A 20,756-nucleotide genomic window follows, 5' to 3' on the forward strand; every position below is an offset into this window, starting at 1 on the left:
CACAATAGATCTGCTGTTCCTTCCTCCCCAATACATAACTTATCTGTCTGTAGCTTGTAGTCCTCATGCTGCTGCCGGCAGGATCTAGGTGTATGTGTCTATGAGCTCTGTCCTGGAGTGCAGAGAGAGAGACAAGCTCGTGAAGCCTCGGACAAGATGGCAGCCAACTGAAATTGTGTACCCCAGGACTGATAGAGACAGGTTGAAATTATATCTGTGAAATGCTGTATATTTCTTAATAACAGTGAATTAGAGAATGTGTTATTTTTTTTATCCCGAGTACATTTAGGAAATTTGTCTTTGTGGGAATACCCCTTTAAGGTAAAAATGAGCTGGGTAATTGATATTGTTTGTTTAAGGAAAAGTTATAGAATTTTCCTATAAACTTTCTGTATCAATTCCTCACTGTTTTATAGATCTCTGTTGGCTGTCCTTCCAGTGGTTAGTAATCTGTCCATAGCCTTGTGATGGACACGCAGGGACATGAGCTGTTATTATCAGAAGATAAGATGAAAGATGAGTCCAGAGTTAATGATACCTTTTGTTGGCTAACTAAAAAAAGATTATAGCAATTGCAAGTTTTTGAGACTACTCGGGTTTCTTCATTAGGCATGGTATAAGAAAACCTCTGAATAGAAAATACATTTATACACAAATTGGCTATGGTTGATTAGACAAGTGATGAGAAACGGGACAATCGATGGATGAAGAAAAGTAAACATTAACAGCAATACATTTTCTAGCACTTTCTCCTGAACCATGGCACCTAGAAACACACTTCTTGAGTCAAGAGGAGAATCTTCCCTTTCATGTATAAGGATTGCTTTACCACGGCAATTGACACAGAACTACAGTGATTTTCAACAGGGAATATTGCTGGTTCTAATAATTCTCCTCTTTAATGGTACGCTAGAAGTGCTTTTGCTTCCCCTGGTTCAAGCAAGTTGAAAGGAAATGAACAATTTTGTTTTTCAAATCGCTCAAAATAATTGCAAAATCAGAACGGAAAATGAGCAGGAAGCAGATTACCTCCTTGTGTAATAAAAAAACTTAACAGAAGCCATCTAATGTACAATCCTTTTTTGCTTTTATGCTAACTTTTTTCTTCCATTATCTCTCGTTCCAGCACCACTGGACCAACCCTGTTGTAAGGCTTTATATGATTTTGAACCTGAAAATGATGGAGAGCTTGGCTTCCGTGAAGGTGATATTATCACCCTGACAAATCAGATTGATGAAAACTGGTATGAAGGAATGATCAATGGGATGTCTGGATTTTTCCCCCTAAACTACGTGGAGGTTCTGGTTCCATTACCTCAGTGAGGTCTGCATTCTGTTTGTAGAGGTTCCTGTTACCCAGTATTTCACTTAACAAAGGACCAAATTGCCTGGGTGCTGGTTACATCACTTATTTACGCAGCAAAATGGCTCTCATTTCTCGAAAAGCAGGAGTTGGTAATGCTTTATTGGTATGATGAATTGGCTTCAGGACACTAGGTATAAATCAGATTCCGTCCATGTAACCTTTGTTATATGCCTCTATGAACAACTCGGAGAGATTCTTTACCTAACTGAGAAAACACTACAGTCATTAGAACAGTAACTTTGTCTTCAGAAAGTAATTCTAAACTTTTTTACAGTTAATAGACCTTTAATACAAGGGCTGGTATATCAGATATATGTCAGGGAACATTAAGTATCTCGTATTCTTTTATATTTCTTTTTAATCTGCTACTCTGAAAAGAATTTATTCTGACTATATAAATTGAAATGCATGCATTCTTATTATGTTACTACTTATATTGTTACAGTTTATATATGAAAAATAACATTATCTTAAAATTTGTATTCTTCTCAATAGCATTAGATGATAACCTTCATATGTGAGTTAAATTCTTGAATTAAAGAACACCCAACATGTAACTCAATAGTTGCCTCATCTTCAATGCGACAAGGGCTAAAATACATTTCATGTTTTCCATTTACTTGCAATAAATACTCCACTGAATCCAAAAACCGTTACTTGACCTTCTTCATGTGTTTTTTTTTTTTTTAACTAGTTATTGTAATCCTAGCGGTGCATTTAACTTCATGAATAACTTCCTTTGTAAAACTTATATCTCTATGTAATGGTTTATTTATGTGTTATCAAAGTTAAATGATAAATAATAAAGACAAACGAGACATACAGGACCTCAAATAAATACTCCATAGTTAATATCAACAATCGCTGATCATTGGATGCCATGCAAATAAAGGAAAACATTTTAGAAGCAAAAAGATGTGTATTCCTCTGCAATGGGTAAGTTATAACCCTTTTTAATTTTTTTTTTTTTTTACATACATATGAAGTGATTTGTATGTGTATTTATAGAGGGAAGTGTCTCCTAAAAAAAATGCATGCAAGATGCACCATAGGGAATGCAGAGTGTGTTCATACAGACTTCCCTCTAACTATGAGAAAGCAAAGTGTGTGACTTATTTGGGAAAAATTATGTCTAGGGAAACTGCGGCATTGATGGAATCATTATGCTATATGATTAAAAATTTAGTGAAAAATTTCTCGCCTTACTTGGCCCTTGTTCAGAGAATATGAATGATAACACCCAAACTTTATTCCACTCCTGGTTAGTGGTTGGGTAAAGCCATTTATTGTGTGTTCTCTTTTTAACCCCTTAGTGACCACCCATTCAAGTTTCTAGGTCGGGTTTGTGCAAGCAGAAGTAATTCACATCAGTAGTGCATCTTCAAAATTCTCCCGTTTTTAGTTATGATAGTTCAATGATGAAACGGAAAACGACTCGTTTCGGCATTGAACTAGTGCCTTTGTCAGGTTGAAAAATATAAAAACTGTGAATGTGTGGCATTTTTCTTTTATGCCCCCAAACGGAGCCTCCTTTTCAAACTAGGAAATACATCGGAACCGTAATGGAACTGTCATAGGGTGATTTATCTGTCCATCAATTGTTGTGCGTATATATAAAGTTATATTGGTAAATTATGTAATATCTAGCACCCCATACACCCATTACAAAAACATGAGGTAAGGTAAAGTGGTTAACCCCTTTAAGGTTCTCTGAAACTAAACTGATGAGGTAAGAGGAGGGGCTGAATTTAAAGAGTTCTGGTCTCTGTTTCCTGTACCTGGAGGTGGGGGAACCCTCCTTTGGTGCCGTTGTGGAGGCTAAAAGGAAAATCCAATTACCGGTAAGTGTAATTTGCATCTTTTTACATAAAACTCATATCAAAGTGGAGGTTTACCTCAAGAACACATTGCTGCCAAAAATGCTAAAACAAAATAATTTTTTTTTTCAGAATGCACAACCTACCATGGATACAAAAAAATAACTTTTTAATTAATGCACACAACCACCTTCATGCAACTTTGCTGCAGTGACAAAATGTAAAAATTACTTGAAAGCCAGGATGTGTTGAAGTCCTTCATTAGGGCCTGCTTTAACAAAGGTATTATTGTCCAAAATATTAAACAGCAGGGGCCGACTGGGAATTTAAATTGGCCCTGGAAAAAACGTTATTGGCCCCATTCTGTGGGCGGAATCAAAACAAGTAGCCATTACCATGTGATGTGGGTGATGTTACTAAACTCCACACAAACTGTTAATAAGTTAATCAACATGTACAGCGCAGAGAAATACTCATACATACAACATACTCATACAACAATAATTCTACAATATAACTACTACAATACTGCCCCCTATGTACAAGAATATAACTACTACAATACTGCCCACTATGTAGAAGAATATAACTACTTTAATACTGCTCCTTTTTACAAAACTTTAACTACTACGATACTGCCCTTACGTACAGGAATACAACTACTATAATACTGCCCCCTATGTACAAGAATATAGAATATAACTACTACAATACTGTCCCGTATGTACAGGAATATAACTACTATAATAATGCCCCTATATACAGGAATATAACTACTATAATACTGCCCCCTATGTACAAGAATATAGAATATAACTACTACAATACTGTCCCGTATGTACAGGAATATAACTACTATAATAATGCCCCTATATACAGGAATATAACTACTATAATACTGCCCCCCTATGTACAGGAATATAACTACTATACTACTACTCCTATGTACAAGAATATAACTACTATAATACTGCCCCCTATGTACAGGAATATAACTACTATAATACTGGCCCCTATGTACAAGAATATAACTACTATAATACTGCCCCCTATGTACAAGAATATAACTACTATAATAGCAGAGGGCACACCACAGATGGAAGATGGTCACCACATTTATCACATACCGGGTGCCAGAGGTCGCATTAACGCCTCACCAAGCGTCATAGACGCATGATGAGGCGCCATTACCCCCCAAAATAATTGCCATGCGTCAAAGTATGCATGGCAATTATTTCCTGTAGCGCGCAGGCTGAGGGGTTCAGCGTGCGCCGCAAAGGAGAGAAATATCAGTGGCGCGGTCGCAGCGCAGGGCCGCTCCGCTGGACATGTGACGCCGTGATCCGTGTCAGCGGCGCGTTGGAGAGACCCCCAGCGAGAGCGCAGGCCCCGGGAGAGACATGTGGGTTTGGGGCTGCTGCTCCAGCTCTCCCTGCAGGCCTGTGTATCAGCGATTACGTGATTCTGGCAGGACCGGAGAGCAGGGCAAGGTGAGTGCAAACCCACACTGTACTCACTGCACTCTATGTGTACTGTGTGTAGTGTGTATGCTGTGTGTAGTGAGTGAGCCAGGTGCTGTATGTATGCTGTGTGTGTGTGTATGGTGTGTGTGTGTGTGCGTGGCGAGTGTGCCGCGTGTGGCGAGGGTGCCGTGGGCCGCGTGTGGCGAGGGTGCCGTGGGCCGCGTGTGGCGAGGGTGCCGTGGGCCGCGTGTGGCGAGGGTGCCGTGGGCCGCGTGTGGCGAGGGTGCCGTGGGCCGCGTGTGGCGAGGGTGCCGTGGGCCGCGTGTGGCGAGGGTGCCGTGGGCCGCGTGTGGCGAGGGTGCCGTGGGCCGCGTGTGGCGAGGGTGCCGTGGGCCGCGTGTGGCGAGGGTGCCGTGGGCCGCGTGTGGCGAGGATGCCGCGTGTGGCGAGTGTGCGCCAGGGGCCGCGTGTGGCGAGTGTGCGCCAGGGGCCGCGTGTGGCGAGTGTGCCAGGTGCTGTGTGCCGTGTTTCAGGCTTTAATGATTTTCTTGTATTAATAGACGTTTATTAGATCGTTAGTAGACATTAATAGATAAATATATACACAACTAGGAGTTATATATTTGTATTCCTAAAAATTTCATACTCCTCATCGGCTAAAAATACTCCTCAAAAATGGTAAAAGGAGTATTATTACCCTTCCAGAAAAATGTTAGTGCGACCTCTGCCGGGTGCTCTTACTGTATCTCTTAAGTTATGGTTGGAAATACCCATACAGCAGCTGTGTGTATGGTTGCTCCACTAGATGTGGTAGATGTAAGGACTGGGACACAACCTCCCATACTGACACACTGAAACGACACTCCAGCAGATGATGGTGCATGGTCTCCAGGTCCTGCTGGGTTTCTTCCCTAGGACAGGATATTTCTGGCACATTCTTGCACTTAAAGTTTCCTCTTACAAACATTTTTCCGTTAAATGTCAGTCAGGCCACATCCCTCATATGAGGGGGAAATCTGGGATCCTCCAGGGTTTTTGCAGCCTATTTCACATCCAGTGTTGGAGCTCAACTTAATTGTATTTGGACACCATACTTAGACCTTAGAAGATTGTATGACTGCTTCCTGGAGAGCTGTTTAACATTTGGAAAATCCAGCCTCCACAGCATGCAGTGGGATCAGAAATTTAGACCACTGATAAATTAACTTGCTGCAGTTGAGATGTCATAAAATACAGACATGGGTTAGGAAGGGCTTTGCCCCCTGGGAGTTTACGCCTTTACAAATATTCAAATTTTATGTGAGCTGTGCCCTTTTTCCATATCAAGGAGTGGAACAGGCCCAAGATTCTGTGAATGTATGGTTTGGGGAACCATATTTGGAAGTTATGTAAAACCTATAACAGCTGTGGCATAAGAATCATTTTCAATAAATTACCCCTACCCACTGATGACACCATGAGTTTACACCATGAGTTTATTTTTGTTTCAAAGCGAGAGAGCAGGGGGGCTACATTGTCAGCTATGTAGTCTTTAGGGGTCGTGGTAACTTGTACTCCAAGATACTTAAATTTTCCCACCACTTGTAAACCCCCCCAAGTGTTGTTGGGTGTCCGCAGCTAGTGTTCCCAGGGGTACAATGATTGATTTCAACGAGTTTATCCGAAAACCAGAAAAACCTCCAAACTCCTGGATCAATAGCATTGCACCATCCACACATCTATCCATGTCCCCTAAATATAGCAGCAGGTCACCCGCGTAAAGGGACACTCTTTTTCTTCCTTTCCTGGACCCGGGAATCCCCAAATGGCTGTGGTAGTGCGGAGGAGACATGCCAGAGGTTCGATTACCTGGGCGAACAGGAGGAGTGAAAGTGGACACCCATGCCGAGTTCCCCTCCCAAGGTGAAGGATTGCGAGAGACCCTCATCTATCCGTAGTTGTGCTCTAGGCTCTATATATCACAACCGGACTGCATCACTTTACCCATGACGGCCCACAGGAACTCCCACTCGACACTGTCGAAAGCCTTTGCACTACTCCGCCTCCCCTTCTAGCCGTCTGAGCCTGCATATTAAGTTTCTGGGACATTTCTCGGGCTTCTTGTGTCAAGGAAGGCATGTCAATACGGTTTAAGAAGGCCTGAATATGAAATTGAAAATGCTTTTATTGATAAGGTGAAACGTTGCAGTTTTCATGGTGGAATAAAGGCAGTATTTTTTCACTATACGGAGTGCTGCTTCATCGCTAACTGTGCTACTACGGTGGGTTGTGTCTGAACCTGTTCCACAGAGGAACTTTGCCGGCCTGAATATTACTTTGCTCGGGAATTGGGACAGGCGTGTAGAGGTTCCTGTAAAAGTCTCCCATTATCGCCTCATCCTCAACATATTTGTTCCCTTACTGGTCACATATTTCTTTAATATATGCAGATCTCCCTTGAGCCCGGACAAAAGTGGACAGTAGATGTCCTGCAATTTCCCCCTGCTAAAAATATTTTTTGCTTCTGGTCTGCCGTCAGTAATGTGTGGTCGGCTAATAGATGTTGGGCTTCCTTCCAGTTTTGCTCTGTAACTGAATCCGAAGAAGCAATGAAAACACATTCTGTGGTTGCAACCCTGTTCTTAAGAGTCTCTTATTCCCTGCCCCTGGACTTACATTTGCTAATTTGTTACATATAGATTCCCAAAATGTGTCCTTTATGCACCTCCCAGACTGCTGACGTAGATCGTGATCCCTCGTTATGAGAGAGAAATTCCTGAATGTATGTGGCATAAGAACCACCCCCCCCCCCCCACACACACACACACTATCTAATAGTTGTATCCAAAATGGGTTAATTTTCCTCAATCCCCCCAGGTGTCGTCTGCTTTGATCAAGAAGTAGATTGACCAGAAGTGGTGAATCTAGGCAATTATGGTGATCTAGGCAGGTATGTAACATCAGCAATATATGGGAGAAGGGAGTGTGTGCCCAAGGGCCATGACAAAGAGCCATAGGAGCTGGAATAACATGAGTATTGCTTGTCCTGGGGTGGCGCAAGCACCATATGTCACACCAGCCCGTATCCTCTAACAATCTAGCCAGGTTTTTTGCTGTGCCGATGATGCCCCTCTGGTGCTAAATTTGTCCAGATTCAACGAGAGATAATTGTTATAGTTCCCTACTGCAAGAACAGGAACCTGGGGAGACGCAGCCACAAATGAAAAAAACTCTCTTTAATACTTCATAACTAAACGGTGGTGGAATATAGATTGCTACTATGATGAGGGGTATCCTATAAATAGAACAGCATAGACATACAAAGCGGTCCTCAGCATCCACCAGGGTGCAATAACATTCATAAGGGATATTCCTGGCTATGAGTATGCTGACCCCTCTTGCGTGAGTGGAGTAAGTGGAATGATGAGAAGTGGATGTCCAAGCCCTGTTTAATAGAGCGGTGCTGTCTGAAGTAAGGTGGGTTTAGAGCAGACAGGCCACTAATGGAGCCTGTGCTTGTATTGAGAAAACCGCATATCTGGACATATTTAGAACCTCCACCCCGCTGAGGGGCCAGACCCAGATTTCAGATTTGTCTAGCAACATGGACACAATGGGGCTCATTTACTAAGGGCCCCACGGACCGCACTTTCTTCGGACATCCCAGCGATTTCTGTTTTGCGCAGCTGGGAAAGGGATTTAAAAGGGGTTTTTGCAGCACGTGATTGTGCCGGGTGGGGTGGGGCGTCGGAAGATCCGAAGGATTCGGACAATCCGTGGGATTTAACTTAAAAATTTTGTTGCAAGCCATGCACTTACATACAAAGGGAAGAAGAAGGTGAACTCCAGCGAACTTGATCGGGGAAGCACCACATGCAGGAAATCGGGCGCACAATCGTAGTGAATCAAGGCAGAGTTCATCCTCGTTGGACTTTCCGGATCGGGTAAGTAAATGTGCCCCATTGTTTATCATTCTTTGCAAGTCCTGTTTTACTTACCCTCTAAATCGCTCACCCTGTCTTCCACTGCATGTATTCTTCCATTAACTTTGCAGATGCCATGACAGATAATTGTCACATCCTCTTTCAGCCCTTCAAAATGAGTGTTCATGGTCAGCAAAGCTGAGCCACAGTGTGAAATTGCTGAGAATAGATCCTTTAGAGTAGATTCTTCTGGTGTGTCAGTAAGGCCTTGTAGAGCAAACTTCTGGTTCTGGCTCTTAAACAAACTGCACCACATCTTCACCTCTGAGCTCTTGCAAAATGAAACATTTTTCATCAAAAACATTATAGAAAAGCTCCGGACGTGGCATGGAGAGGCCACCCTTTTATGAGTAAGATAAACAACACTCCTCCTGACCACATTGACTCTACTGCCTCACAAAAAGTGGAAGAAGACATTAGTCAGTCTGGGAAGTAAATTGTCTGACACAGGGAACACCTGTGCACCTTCCGCTCACACACAACCAGCTTCTCATCCCAGTTTACTCTCCTTTCAGCTACAGCTCCAAACACAACTCCCAGAATCTTTATCTTCTCCTCTACTGTCCTGAAGGGAACTGAAAAGACCCCATTTTCATCACACAGCCACAGAGCCTTGCTCTTCTCCATGTTCATGGCTGAGTTCTCCATGTTCATCTTCTGCTGTAGAGTGACAGACATTTCTAGAGGACACGAAGACTGTCACTTCACTTCATCTGCATAGGCACAGAACTTTACTGTCTTAACTTTACTCTGCAAATGACACTTCAATCCTGTAAAATCCTTATTGCCAAGAAATTTCTTCAAAAGGGGTGTAAACGTGGAGGAAGGCCATACTCCAACGGCACTTGGTGGTCCATGGTGGACTCTATTGAAGGCTTTACTCTGGTCTAGGCCGACAATGTATCCCCCAACATGATGCTGCTTGACATAGGCCACCACTTCACTCACCAGCAGTAATAAGTCCTCTCACACCAAATGTGTGGTCAATGATCAGTTCAGCTGCCACCTCTCTCAGACTGAAATATAAGATCTTGGCATAAGAGATTGAAGCCTTTTTAGACCATATTTCCCTACCCATGTTATGTTAGGAGCAGAGGAGGGCATTAGATGCACCTATCAGATTGGAATAATTGGAAAAGGCTCTTAAAGAGAACCCATCAGGCAAATTTTATAAACTGCCTTTAGAAAGCATTGTCCCGATCCGGTCATTGTCCCTCTACATGCTTGTAAACTTAAGCAATCAGGTCATAAAGCAGTATGCAAATGACCTGAGAGATGTCCAATGACTCATTATCTTATTCAGCTGTCCACTCCATGAGTGGGAGGCACAGCCACACCCACAGTGCTTGACTGACATCCTGTATAATGATGAAAGGTAATGGTGTAATGGCTCCTCTATGTGCTTCCTGGTGCTGGCGGCCACATCCCCTGCAGCCTGTGTGTGTTTAGGAGAGATACAACAGCTCCAGGCAGCCATGTTATAGCAGAACATGGCAGAATACTGCAGAACAACGAAATACCCTTTGACCGCCCATGCTAGTTAGGAGAAGGACTTAGAGCCCCTAAACAATGGTCTGAAGCTCTATCAGAAGTTCCTTCATTGTCCATTGCTTATCTCCATTATATTTACTGCATAGAGGTAAACTCCTCACTGTTTATATAGGGTTGATCTGCGTGAGGAAGACTTATGCCCAAGATGTGTTATGGAAGGTGCTCACCTGATGCATATGCTCTGGGGATGTCTAAAGTGGGGAGGTTCTGGAAAAATGTTTAGAATTTTATCACTAGTCTTTGGAGTAACGTTACTGGCCACTCCAGTGGTCTGTCTCCCAAGACTGCTGGGTCAGGATAACTGGGGTTAGTAGGATGTTATACCAGGCTGCGAAGCTCACTGCTATGTATTAGCTCCACCCTGTTTCTCCGGGGCTGGAGGCATATGTCAATAAATTGAATAATATCATACAGTTAGAAAAAAGTGTTTATTGTAAACGAAAAGCCATTGCAAAATTTGAATGGTTATAGGGTCCTTGGTTGGACTCTCCTGGACTGCCACCTATACATTTGCAATATACGTTTTTTTTTCCCACCAATTTTTGATTGATTGTTAAATAACATAGTTTTTGCTGCCATCCATAAAACTTGTTTTAGCTGTACACCCAGTTACCATCAGGATCCTAGGGGGATCCACCATAATATGCACTTGGTTTAGACTGTTACGGGAAGGAGGGGGGTTGTCTCTGAAAAGGGGGATAGGGATCGGATGGGTGGGAAAGGTTTATATGTTTATGTAAAAATTGTTAAAAATCAATTTAAAAAAATCTGATTAAAAAAAAAAAAAAATTATTCTACATTTACACCATAACAAGTGCAAACCCAGACTACTTTTATAAAGAAAATGCACTTTCCTAAAAACAATAGGATGTGTGGAGTTCATACCCCACATTAGTATATTCACCAAAATATGCTTCAAAGGGAAGTTTAAATACACAGGGTGCACCAAGCAAGTTTTGCAGAAAATTGCATTGGACTTCACACAGATAAATTATTCTATACTCCCTTAACCCAAATAATTATTATATTCATAATATTATTTATGGATATATAATATTATATCCATAAACCATAAAAATGTACACTATACAAAACTACAAAAAGACTATAATCTACTGGATATACTCTCACATCTGGAAAGCTTTCCTACCATCTTGGGTACAGTCCAGAATTTAAAGGGAACCTGTCAAAAGGGATGTCATTTTTAGCTGGTTCCAATAGACTATGCTATGATGATTATAAAAATGCTGTCATTATCAGCATTCTGAATAATTTCAATTTCTAATAGTTTGATTTACATTACCTTCACATTTACATGCACCTGCACTTTGGGTGAATAAACCTCTTTTTTTCAACAGTTATACTGCCTCTATTGCTTTTCTTTGGATTTTACATTTGTGTGCTTTAAAAAAAAATCATCATAGTTTCTTTCAAATACCGGATTGTCTTCAAAAAGGGTTGTAAAAAGGACTAGCTACCCTTAAAGTCCAAATTACAGGCTTTTTTTTTTTAGACAGAACATCTCTAGTTTTTGACTCTTAAGAGATGTTTTCCACAGGCCATTACATTAGCGAGATGGGAGGGGGAGTTATACTCTTTTTTTTATTTACGGCCACTCACGCAAAGGTGATATGAGACAGTCAACCGCTCGAAGAGACAGGCAGCTTTGACAGACATTCAGTGACAGACTGACCATTGTGCATAATGATGTTGCTGATTGTACCTGGCTTGGAGGCAGGCCAAGATGCAAACTCTTTATCTTGTGTCAGGGGGTGAGGGAGGAAACACACAGCAGAGTATTAGAGCTGGAGTCAAACATGCCTGGGGTAGATAACCATCTAGGCATGAGCCAGATAGCAATGCCAGTGCCTTCACACTCCTGTGAAACAGGGCAAGAAAGATGCACCAGACCTCGGTCCATGTCCAGTAGCAACAGAAAATGTATATTTCTCTGCATTCAAGAAAAGCATTCACATTCCAGTTAAAAACATTGTAATTTATTTCATGTTTTTAAAAGCATAACAGATCCATAAGAAAGTCTGACGCATTTCAAATCAAGATGATTCTTAGTCGTAGTATGCTAGCATGTGATATTTTTAACTGGAATGAGAACAATACTATTGTTTTCTTTTGGATAATTACTCTGCTGGATTCCCTTTCTTTTCTCTTGGAGTCACTCTGACACCAGCTCAGCTTTTTCTGTCCGCGCAGAGCGTACCTTCAGCTGCTTTGGGATCTTGGGTACGGTAAGTGATGCAATCCAATTTTTTCTTTTACTAGTTCACCTAAAAGTGTTTGGTGGGAAAACTCATGTTTAAAATTTAGGGTTTTTTAATTAAAAGATATCTTGCTTAACCTGTGGACAGATATGTTAACCCCACTTCACCTAAAAAAATATGTAATAAGTTATGCTCTTTTAAATCAGCTAATTTACAGATTCGCCAAGAAACAGAGCAGAAACCATTTTTATTTCTTACATCAGAAGTGCAAGTATTCAGGGTTTTATTACTGAAAATCATTAAATATAATACCTGCAGAGAAACCCCAATTAGGTAAGAATTCTACAAATTTGATCAAGAGTAGTCTCAAATCCAGTATCCTTAGGAATACGGGCAGCCAAAGATCCCTGCAAAAGAGGGGAGGGGTATACAATTAAGGCTATAGCTTCCTCAAGACACTTTTGTAGAATTAAAACATTTCTGAAATGCATTTTTATGTTACAATTCATAAATTTACTTAGTAGCTTGAAAATCTCTCCAGTGTGCTAAGTAGCTAGGAATTGGCCAGATATAAACATAGAGCTTATTTTAACTACTATATACTGTAAAGTAGCTCTTTATTTCCCATATTTGGCAGAAAAAAAAATTCAGAGCTTCTTCGATTTTATCTCTAGTTCTTGACTCGTGCAGTAAAAGAAAAATGTAGGTGTAGCCCATATGTAAATGATGTCAACAGGATACAGACACTGGAATAAGGGATACTTATCCCCTTTAGGACCATGTTTTTGTATCTTCCATAAGACGTATCTTTATGACTTCTTTGTTTACAAAGCTAAGGCTTGTTATCTGCATGACAAATTCTAGTGGCACCATTTAATATTCCAAGTCCTATAGTGGGCAGTTCCAAATGTGGTAAAACATATTTGCACTATATTCTAATGGGCTTTGTTTTTAGGGATTTTGATATGTGGTCCAGATGAAAATATTCGTTTTCGGTGTCCCATTCTCTCACAGGTATAATCTCTTTCTTATATGCTACAGTATTTTATGCATAAATAAGTTTTTTACCTATTTACTTATGTATGTCATATCCTTCAATGAAACTTATTGAACAGAAAACATCCGCTTCAATGTTTGCTTAGTAAGATTGTGGGGATACCAAATTTACAATGGGTACGGAAAGTTTTCAGACCCCTTTAAATTTTTCACTAATTCTTTTATTGATCATGATTTGTAAAGCGCTACGGAATTTGATGGCACTATATAAATAAAGATTTATTATTATTGCAGACAATTGGTAACATAAAAAAAATTCTATTTTTTGCTCATTAATGGAAACCGGGCACCCCATCCTTACAGAAAAGAGACAGAAATGTAGATATTTTTGATAATTTATTAAACAAGTAAAACTGAAATATCACACAGTCATAGGTATTCAAACCTTTTGATTAGTATTGAGTAGAAGCACCTTTTGAGCTAGTACCGACAGTTTTTTTTTAAGAACAATGCAACAAAATTTTCTCACTTGCAGGTCCTCTCCAGTTCCCCTCAGGTTGGGTGGTGAATGTTGGTGGACAGCCATTTTCAAGTCTCTCCATTAGGTTTAGGTGAGGGCTCTGGTTGGGTCATACAAGATTGGTCACAGAATTGTTCTGAAGCCACTGCTTTGTTATTTAAGCTGTGTGCTTATGCTCATTTTCTTGTTGAAAGGCACAGACAATGTCTTTCTGTCGGCACAGCCTGAGGTTTTCATCCAGGCAGCATTCACCTTTCCTTCAACTGCAACCAGTAGTCCTGTCCCTGCAGCTGAAAAACACCCCCATCGCATGATGCTTCCACCACCATGTTTCACTGTTGGGATTGTATTTGGCAGTGGTTGAGTAGTGCCTGGTTTCTCCACACAGACTGCTTGAAATTAACACCAAAAGTTCAATCTTATTTCTCATTGTCTGGGAGTCCTCCATGTGTTTTTTTTGCAAACTGTATGCAGGCTTTCATATGTCTTGCAGAGGAGAGGCTTCTGTTGGCACACTGCCATAAAACCCCCACTGGTGTAGGGCTCCAGTGATCTTTGTGGAACTTTCTCCCATCTGCTTACTGCATCTCTGGAGCTCAATCACAGTGATCTTGGGGTTCTTCTTTACCTTTCTCACCAATAATAATCTTTAGGGAACATATATGCAACACCCTCGCCGATGCAAGGCAGAGCTGTGTTTGTGAATACGTCCCACCATGTAGCTTGCAGCCTGTGTAGGGTCTGATCAGCCCCACAGCATGTCACTACATAACACTAGATAACACAGATGAGTACTGCAGTGGTAGATCCTGCCTGGCAAGGCAGGAGTTAATTCTTTGATGTGATGTAAGATGTGTCATCCAATCACATGTGTTATCCTAATGTATTGTAAGCTGGGATGTAATTGGAGGAGTAACCACCACATGACCAAGAGCTGAGAAAAAGTGACGGTTGGAGATTTCCAACAGTCAGTTCAGTCAGAGAAGTGAGTCTGACAGGATCCAGTCAGAAAGACTAGCCAGTCAAACCAAGCAGTGAGACAGTAGAGTGTAGTGAGTTAGAGAGAGGAAAGGGTATCATCCTACCTTCCAGGGTGATACCTGAAGCAACTCAGGACAAGCTGAAGCCGCCTTTTAGGACACGGCTATCTCCCAGCCTGCCATTGCATCCAGGCTGATGATCCCTCCAACTGCATCTCAGCAATCCACCATTTTTGTTAAGGCACGTTGCTGCGGTTCCTGTCGGTTCCAATAAAGAACTGTAAGTTGTTTTTGTTCAACGTCTGCCTCCGTCTGGTCCCTGCTACTATGGCTGCCATCATCACGGGCACCCTGTCCACTACACAGAGACTTATACTCTAGACACCAAAGGGTTGCCCCAGGGAGAACCGCTATCGCAGCCTCTCCCTCATCATTTCTTGCCAACACCACCCTGCTGGAGACCTGCCAGGCTGTAGGACAGCCCTCCGGTTCCCCCATACCAAGCACCGTGACAATAGCGTGCCTAGGCCGCAACCGCCAGCCACTCAGGTACTGCGGGCCCCGGCTGACTCCAGGCCCCGAGAAAAGGCTAGGCCCCGGTGGGGGATGTTGCATATACACATTAAATACTATGTTACAGAGTACAAACAGTCATATGGAACAATAGAAGTGAGGGCTCTGCTCACAAGAGCTTACAATCTATGTGGATGTTATAGTGATCCCACAGACCAAGATCGAGAGGGTTTGGTCGGTTAGTAGATGGTGGAAAAACGATAAGTTCAGTCTTAGAAAGATTATGTTTCAAGAGGAGAGAGGACCTGATGTTAGAGACAGCAGAAAGACAATCACTTGTGTTCTGAAGAAAGGCAGAGGTGACGTTATATGCAGAAGTATATAGCTGTGTATCATCAGCATAAAGATGATACAGGAAACCAAATCTGCTTTGTTTGATGGGGGCAGTATAAAAGGAAAAGAGAAGAGGACCTTGGATTGAGCCGTCAGGAACCCTGACAGTGAGACGAAGATAAGAAGAGAGAGAACCAGAAAAATTACACTAATAGTGCGGTCAGAGAGATAGGAAGAAAACCAAAAGCGTGTCATTCAGGCCAATGGACCGAAGCATCGTTGGGAGATCTAGAAGAATAAGGAGAGAATAGTCATGTTTGGATTTAGCAGTGGGGAGATCACTGGAGACTTTAGAAAGGGCCATTTCAGTGGAGTGCATACTACGAAAACCAGATTGTAAGGGGTCAAGGTGGGAATTAGTCAATAGATAGCGGGTTAGTTGATAATACACCACCTGTTGCAGGAGTTTGAGGAGTTCGATGGGTCCAAGGAAGGTTTCTATAGTAATGGGGTAACAACCGCATGCTTGAAAGAAGAGGGAGCAACATCAGAAGAGAAAGAGGTTGAAGATTTTATTGAGGTGAGAAATGACCACTGGGATGAGGGACTATTCAATGTGTGAGGGGATGGGGTCACTGATGCAGGTAGTGCAGTGAGCAGAGGAAAGAGGCCTGGAGATTTCTTCCTCTGTAACTGGCTCAAAGGAAGAGATCGAACAGGGGTAAGGTAACGGAGTAAAGGCTATTAATGGAGTGAGTGGATTAAAAAAATATTTCCCGGAGAATGCAGTCAATTTATCTGTAAAGTAGGTGGCCAGATCTTCATCCCCAAGCCCTTTTATAGGTGACTGCACCTTTAGTGTTAATAAGGAGTGTAGAGTATCAAAGAGCCTTTTGGGTTTGTGAGAAACAGAGGATATTAAAGTAGTAAAATAGACCTGTCAAGGTCTATTAAGGTTGCCTGCATCTGTGTGGAAAATTTCAGATAGAGTGGTGCCATCTCATCTAGGGCACTTCTGATGATTCAGTAAGATTATAATGGTTAGTAGCCAGGCTTGGACAGGTGAAAGAGGACAGAGGGGGGCGAATGCAAGGTTTTGTATGAATTGGTGAGCATTAATGGCACGTGCATTCCCATATGAACGATGGGAGGAAAAATTCTGAGAAGGTGAAGGTTATTGAAACTAAAAGAAATAAGGTTATGGTCTGAAAGTGGAAAGGAAGAATTGGTAAAATTAGATATGGAAGAAAGTCCAGAGAAGACCAAGTCGAGGATGTTTCCGTCATTATGAGTGGGAGAATCAGGGAGTTGTGAAAGACCTAGAAGTATTTAAGTGATAAGAACTGAGAGGAAGGAGGGGGAATTGGAGTGTTAATAGGGAAGTTAAAGACTGCCATAATGATGGTAGGAATGTCACAGGATAGAAAGTGAGAGAGCCAAGAGGCAAAGTGGTCAAGGAACTGGTAGGGTGACGGGTGGATAAACAAAAAACAACAAATTGTGACAAAATGCAAGCATTGATTGGACTGCTATCAGTCAGGATTTGGTCCAGAAGTTGATTGAGAGCTGCCAGGGAGAATTGCAGAGGTCCTGAAGAAGGGTCAACACTGCAAATATTGACTTGCTGCAGTAACTCATTCTGTCACTAAAAGCATTTGTTACTCATAATATGATTGCACTTGTATTTCTGTATGTGATAAAAACATCTGACAAACACACATAAAACCAGAGGGCAACAGATCATGTGAAAATATAATATTTGTGTCATTCTCAAAACTTATGCCTACCCCTCCTCCCTGCCTGTTCTCAGGTCTGGAGCAGGAAGAAAACTGTAAGCCGCCATAAAACAAAGCCATGAGGGAGGCAGGAGTCATCCAGCTGAATCCATGTTTCAGTGATGTCCAACAAGTCAATGGACGTGAAGAGATTCTAGTTTATTGCACACAAAGCGGGAATTCAATAGGGCACATTTAAAAGGGGTTAAGATAAGATAATCCTTTATTAGTCCCCCAGTGGGGAAATTTACAGCGTTACAGCAGCAGAGAGAGTACAGAGAGTGAAGTACAAACTATGACAACAATAATATTAGGGATAAATGAACAAAAAGAAAAGGGGGATAAAAAGACAAAAAATTGACAAGCAATGATCGGCAGTTTGATGTTCAGTCTGTGGATGGGACCTGCAGGGACTGGTTAGGTGGGGGGCGCAGGTTACTTCTGTTTGGGCCTTGTTTGTTGAACAGCCTGATGGCAGCGGGGAGGAATGACTTACGATAACGCTCCCTCTCACACTTGGGGTGAAGTAGTCGGTCACTGAATATGCTCCCCAATGCCACCACAGTCTCATGCAAGGGATGGGAGCTATTCTCCAGAATAGACTTCAACTTACACAGTGGGTGGAGAAGGAGAAGGAGAAAAGGGGATACACTAAATCTTGATAAGGTTAGCAGGGTTTCTGAGTGAAGTGTTAAAATGAGGAGAAGGTGGGCTTGGCTTGGGAGAAATGTCCCCTGCAGCAAGCAGGAGAATTAAGATAGAAAGAAGTTGCTTAGTGATTTATAAAAAGTTATTTCCTGCTTCAAAACAGAACACTGTGAAAAGTTAGTATGCTTACATAAAGTAAAGAGTGTATAATTGGTGTACAAGGGTAAGTGAAGAAGTAAGGCACTGATGTTGATAGTTGGGACACCCCCAATTGATGGACGAAGATGGACGGAAGGGCAAGTAAAGCAACCATAGCAAACATAAAGGAAACGGAAAATATTTTTAGACAAACATAGGTGTTAGTTTTTCTCTGCCATCTTACCTGTCTTCTGCCATGTATAACTGCAGCAGAATACCTGTCAGAATATTATACATAGCAGAATATTATATTATGCCAGGCTTTTCTCCTACAATTGCTTAGTTTTACTGGACAACCAGGGCAAGGAAGGGTTGTGGTCGTCCCAAACTTCTTTCAATTTAGGATTACGGAGGCCACTGTGCTTTTATGAACCATGAGTGCTGCATAAATTCTTTTTTAAACTTGGCCAGATTTGTGCCTTGCCACAATTTTGTCTTTGAACTTCTTGGGGAGTTCCTTAGACCTCATGATTTTCATGTGCCCTGACATGCACTGTGAGCTGTGAGGTCTTATATAGAAAGATGTGTGCCTTTCCTAATCAAGTTCAATCAGTTTATTTGAACACAGATGGACTCCGATAAAGGAGTAGAACCATCTCAAGGAGGATCAGAAGGAAATGGACAGTATATGAGTTAAATATGAGTGTCACAGCAAAGGGTCTAAATACTTATGACCACGTGATAGAGTGTACATTAATGAGCAAAAAAAAAAGTACATTTTTTGATCCCTCGGAGGACAACAGTAGGCAATATTAACACTGTCTGTATGAAAAGGAAAAGAGAAGATCTGCCTTAGTAATGCCATTAATTGAATGAAAGTGGATATATATAGTTGCATACCTTTATTTTTTCTAGGAAAGTTTTCTCTTCATTCCATTTATCTTGCAGTGTTATCTGGTCAGGTCCTCCTTTATAGAACTCCACAAGCAGAGCCTGTGGAAGACAAAAAAGGGGCTATAAAACTGTTTTGTAGTGATGCTTCTAAATATTTGTGATCTTTCTGTAAGTAAATGAGGTTCATGAGATACTACTAACTCAATTTTTTTATCTTATCAAAGTGCTATAGAGAAACAAAAGAAAATTAGTTGAAGCATAAAACCGAGCATATTAACTTGAGATGTGGGTTCTTTTTTTTTTTTTTTTTGCTAATATCTACTATGACTTCCACCAAATGCATTGTAAAGAATGCAAGAATAAGGTTGTTTTGGGGCTGATGCCTCTTGGCCACATCATTGCATTGGACTCTTAAGCACTAAACTATGACACATAACTGTACAACAGACCTTTTTACACATCCGATATATTTTCACACAGTGGGGCAGATTTACTGGTGCATTCGAGATCCAGCGGCGCGTTCTCTGCGGTGGATTCGGGTCTTCCGGTGATTCACTAAGGCAGTTCCTCCGACGTCCACCAGGTGTCACTGTTGTGCTGAAGTCCGCCGGAGTTCACGATCCGTTGCTGGGTGCAGGTAAGTGCGTATCCAGCGCCACTTTTTTTTTTTTTTTTTTTTAATGTGGCGGTTTCTCCGAATCTGCGCGTGCGCCAAAAACCCGGGGCAATTCAGGAAAAAAATCTGCGCAAATTGGAAAAAGGAAAACGCAAATCGGGCCCTTAGTACAGTGTGTCTGTATTGCAATGTTTCAAATATACAGCAAAGAGTAGAGCAAAAGTAGAACCGCTATGTGTTGCGGACTGTGCCGACACTGAAAGTGGCAGTTGACCTGTGAAGTACCATGGTCAAACCCGACTGCAGCACCTAACAGTGCTGTTGATGGATGCCATCTTAGATTGGCACCCCCTGTGATGTCATATCTCTAATAACCTGAATTATTACTGAAATAATAGTATTTAAAAAAATTTAAATCACCCCGTTTTCCACTTAAATAAAATATACAGTAAAATTCAAAAAACATGTTAGGTATCGCCACGTCCCAAAATGCCCCTACCAAAATATGAAAAAGATTATTCCCGGCCATGAACGCTAACAGAAAATAGCACCCAAATGTTCGAATCAACACTCTTTTGCCATTTTTCCATCCATAAATATTTGAATAAAAAATGGTCAAATGGTCTCATAGGTCCCAAATTGATACAAATTAAAACGCCAGCTAAAAATTACACCTTACTAAGGTATGTACACCGAAGTATGAAAAAGTTGTTGGCCTCAGAATTGAGGCAATTCTTTTTTTGTACAACAGATTTACATTTTTTGAAAATCTACTAAAACCTATAGAAAGGAGGTACCTCCACAATTGAACAGTCCCAAAGAATAAAGGGGAGTTGTCATTTGGAGCGCTCAAAGAGAGACGTAAAAACAGAACCCGCAAGACAGCAAAAGTGTTTTTTTTTTGTCAATTTCACCGCATATCACCACATTTTTTTTCCAGATTTGCAGAATATTAATTATAGGAA

The 20,756-nt window shown here is 41.5% G+C and overlaps 2 protein-coding genes across 8 annotated transcripts in view; one reads left to right on the forward strand and one right to left on the reverse strand.

Moving 5' to 3' along the window:
* SH3GL1 (SH3 domain containing GRB2 like 1, endophilin A2) overlaps positions 1-2,187 on the forward strand; it is a 78,955-nt gene extending 76,768 nt beyond the window's left edge. The window contains exon 9 of the mRNA XM_072113304.1: positions 1,127-2,187. Within this exon, the coding sequence (XP_071969405.1) occupies positions 1,127-1,323 (197 nt within the window). The 3' untranslated portion in view covers positions 1,324-2,187. The remainder of the gene's footprint in view (positions 1-1,126) is intronic.
* A 9,879-nt stretch (positions 2,188-12,066) lies between these two features.
* The window catches only part of MPND (MPN domain containing), a 60,823-nt gene continuing 52,133 nt past the window's right edge, over positions 12,067-20,756 (reverse strand). The window contains exons 12-15 of one of the 7 annotated variants that reach the window (XR_011848042.1): positions 19,182-19,274; positions 18,526-18,559; positions 12,691-12,785; positions 12,067-12,444 (exon numbers count right to left, since the gene is read on the reverse strand). Coding sequence is in view for 5 of the 7 variants with exons in the window: in XM_072113340.1 (XP_071969441.1) it covers positions 12,708-12,785; positions 19,182-19,274 (171 nt within the window). In the remaining 2 variants the exon portion in view is untranslated. Of the gene's footprint in view, positions 12,445-12,606; positions 12,786-15,071; positions 15,133-18,525; positions 18,560-18,675; positions 19,104-19,181; positions 19,275-20,756 lie in introns of those variants that run through there. The other 6 variants (XM_072113340.1, XM_072113358.1, XM_072113331.1 and 3 more) reach the window with 6 other exon arrangements.

This window comes from Engystomops pustulosus, chromosome 1, assembly GCF_040894005.1.
Source record: "Engystomops pustulosus chromosome 1, aEngPut4.maternal, whole genome shotgun sequence".
Taxonomy (NCBI): Eukaryota; Metazoa; Chordata; class Amphibia; order Anura; family Leptodactylidae; genus Engystomops; species Engystomops pustulosus.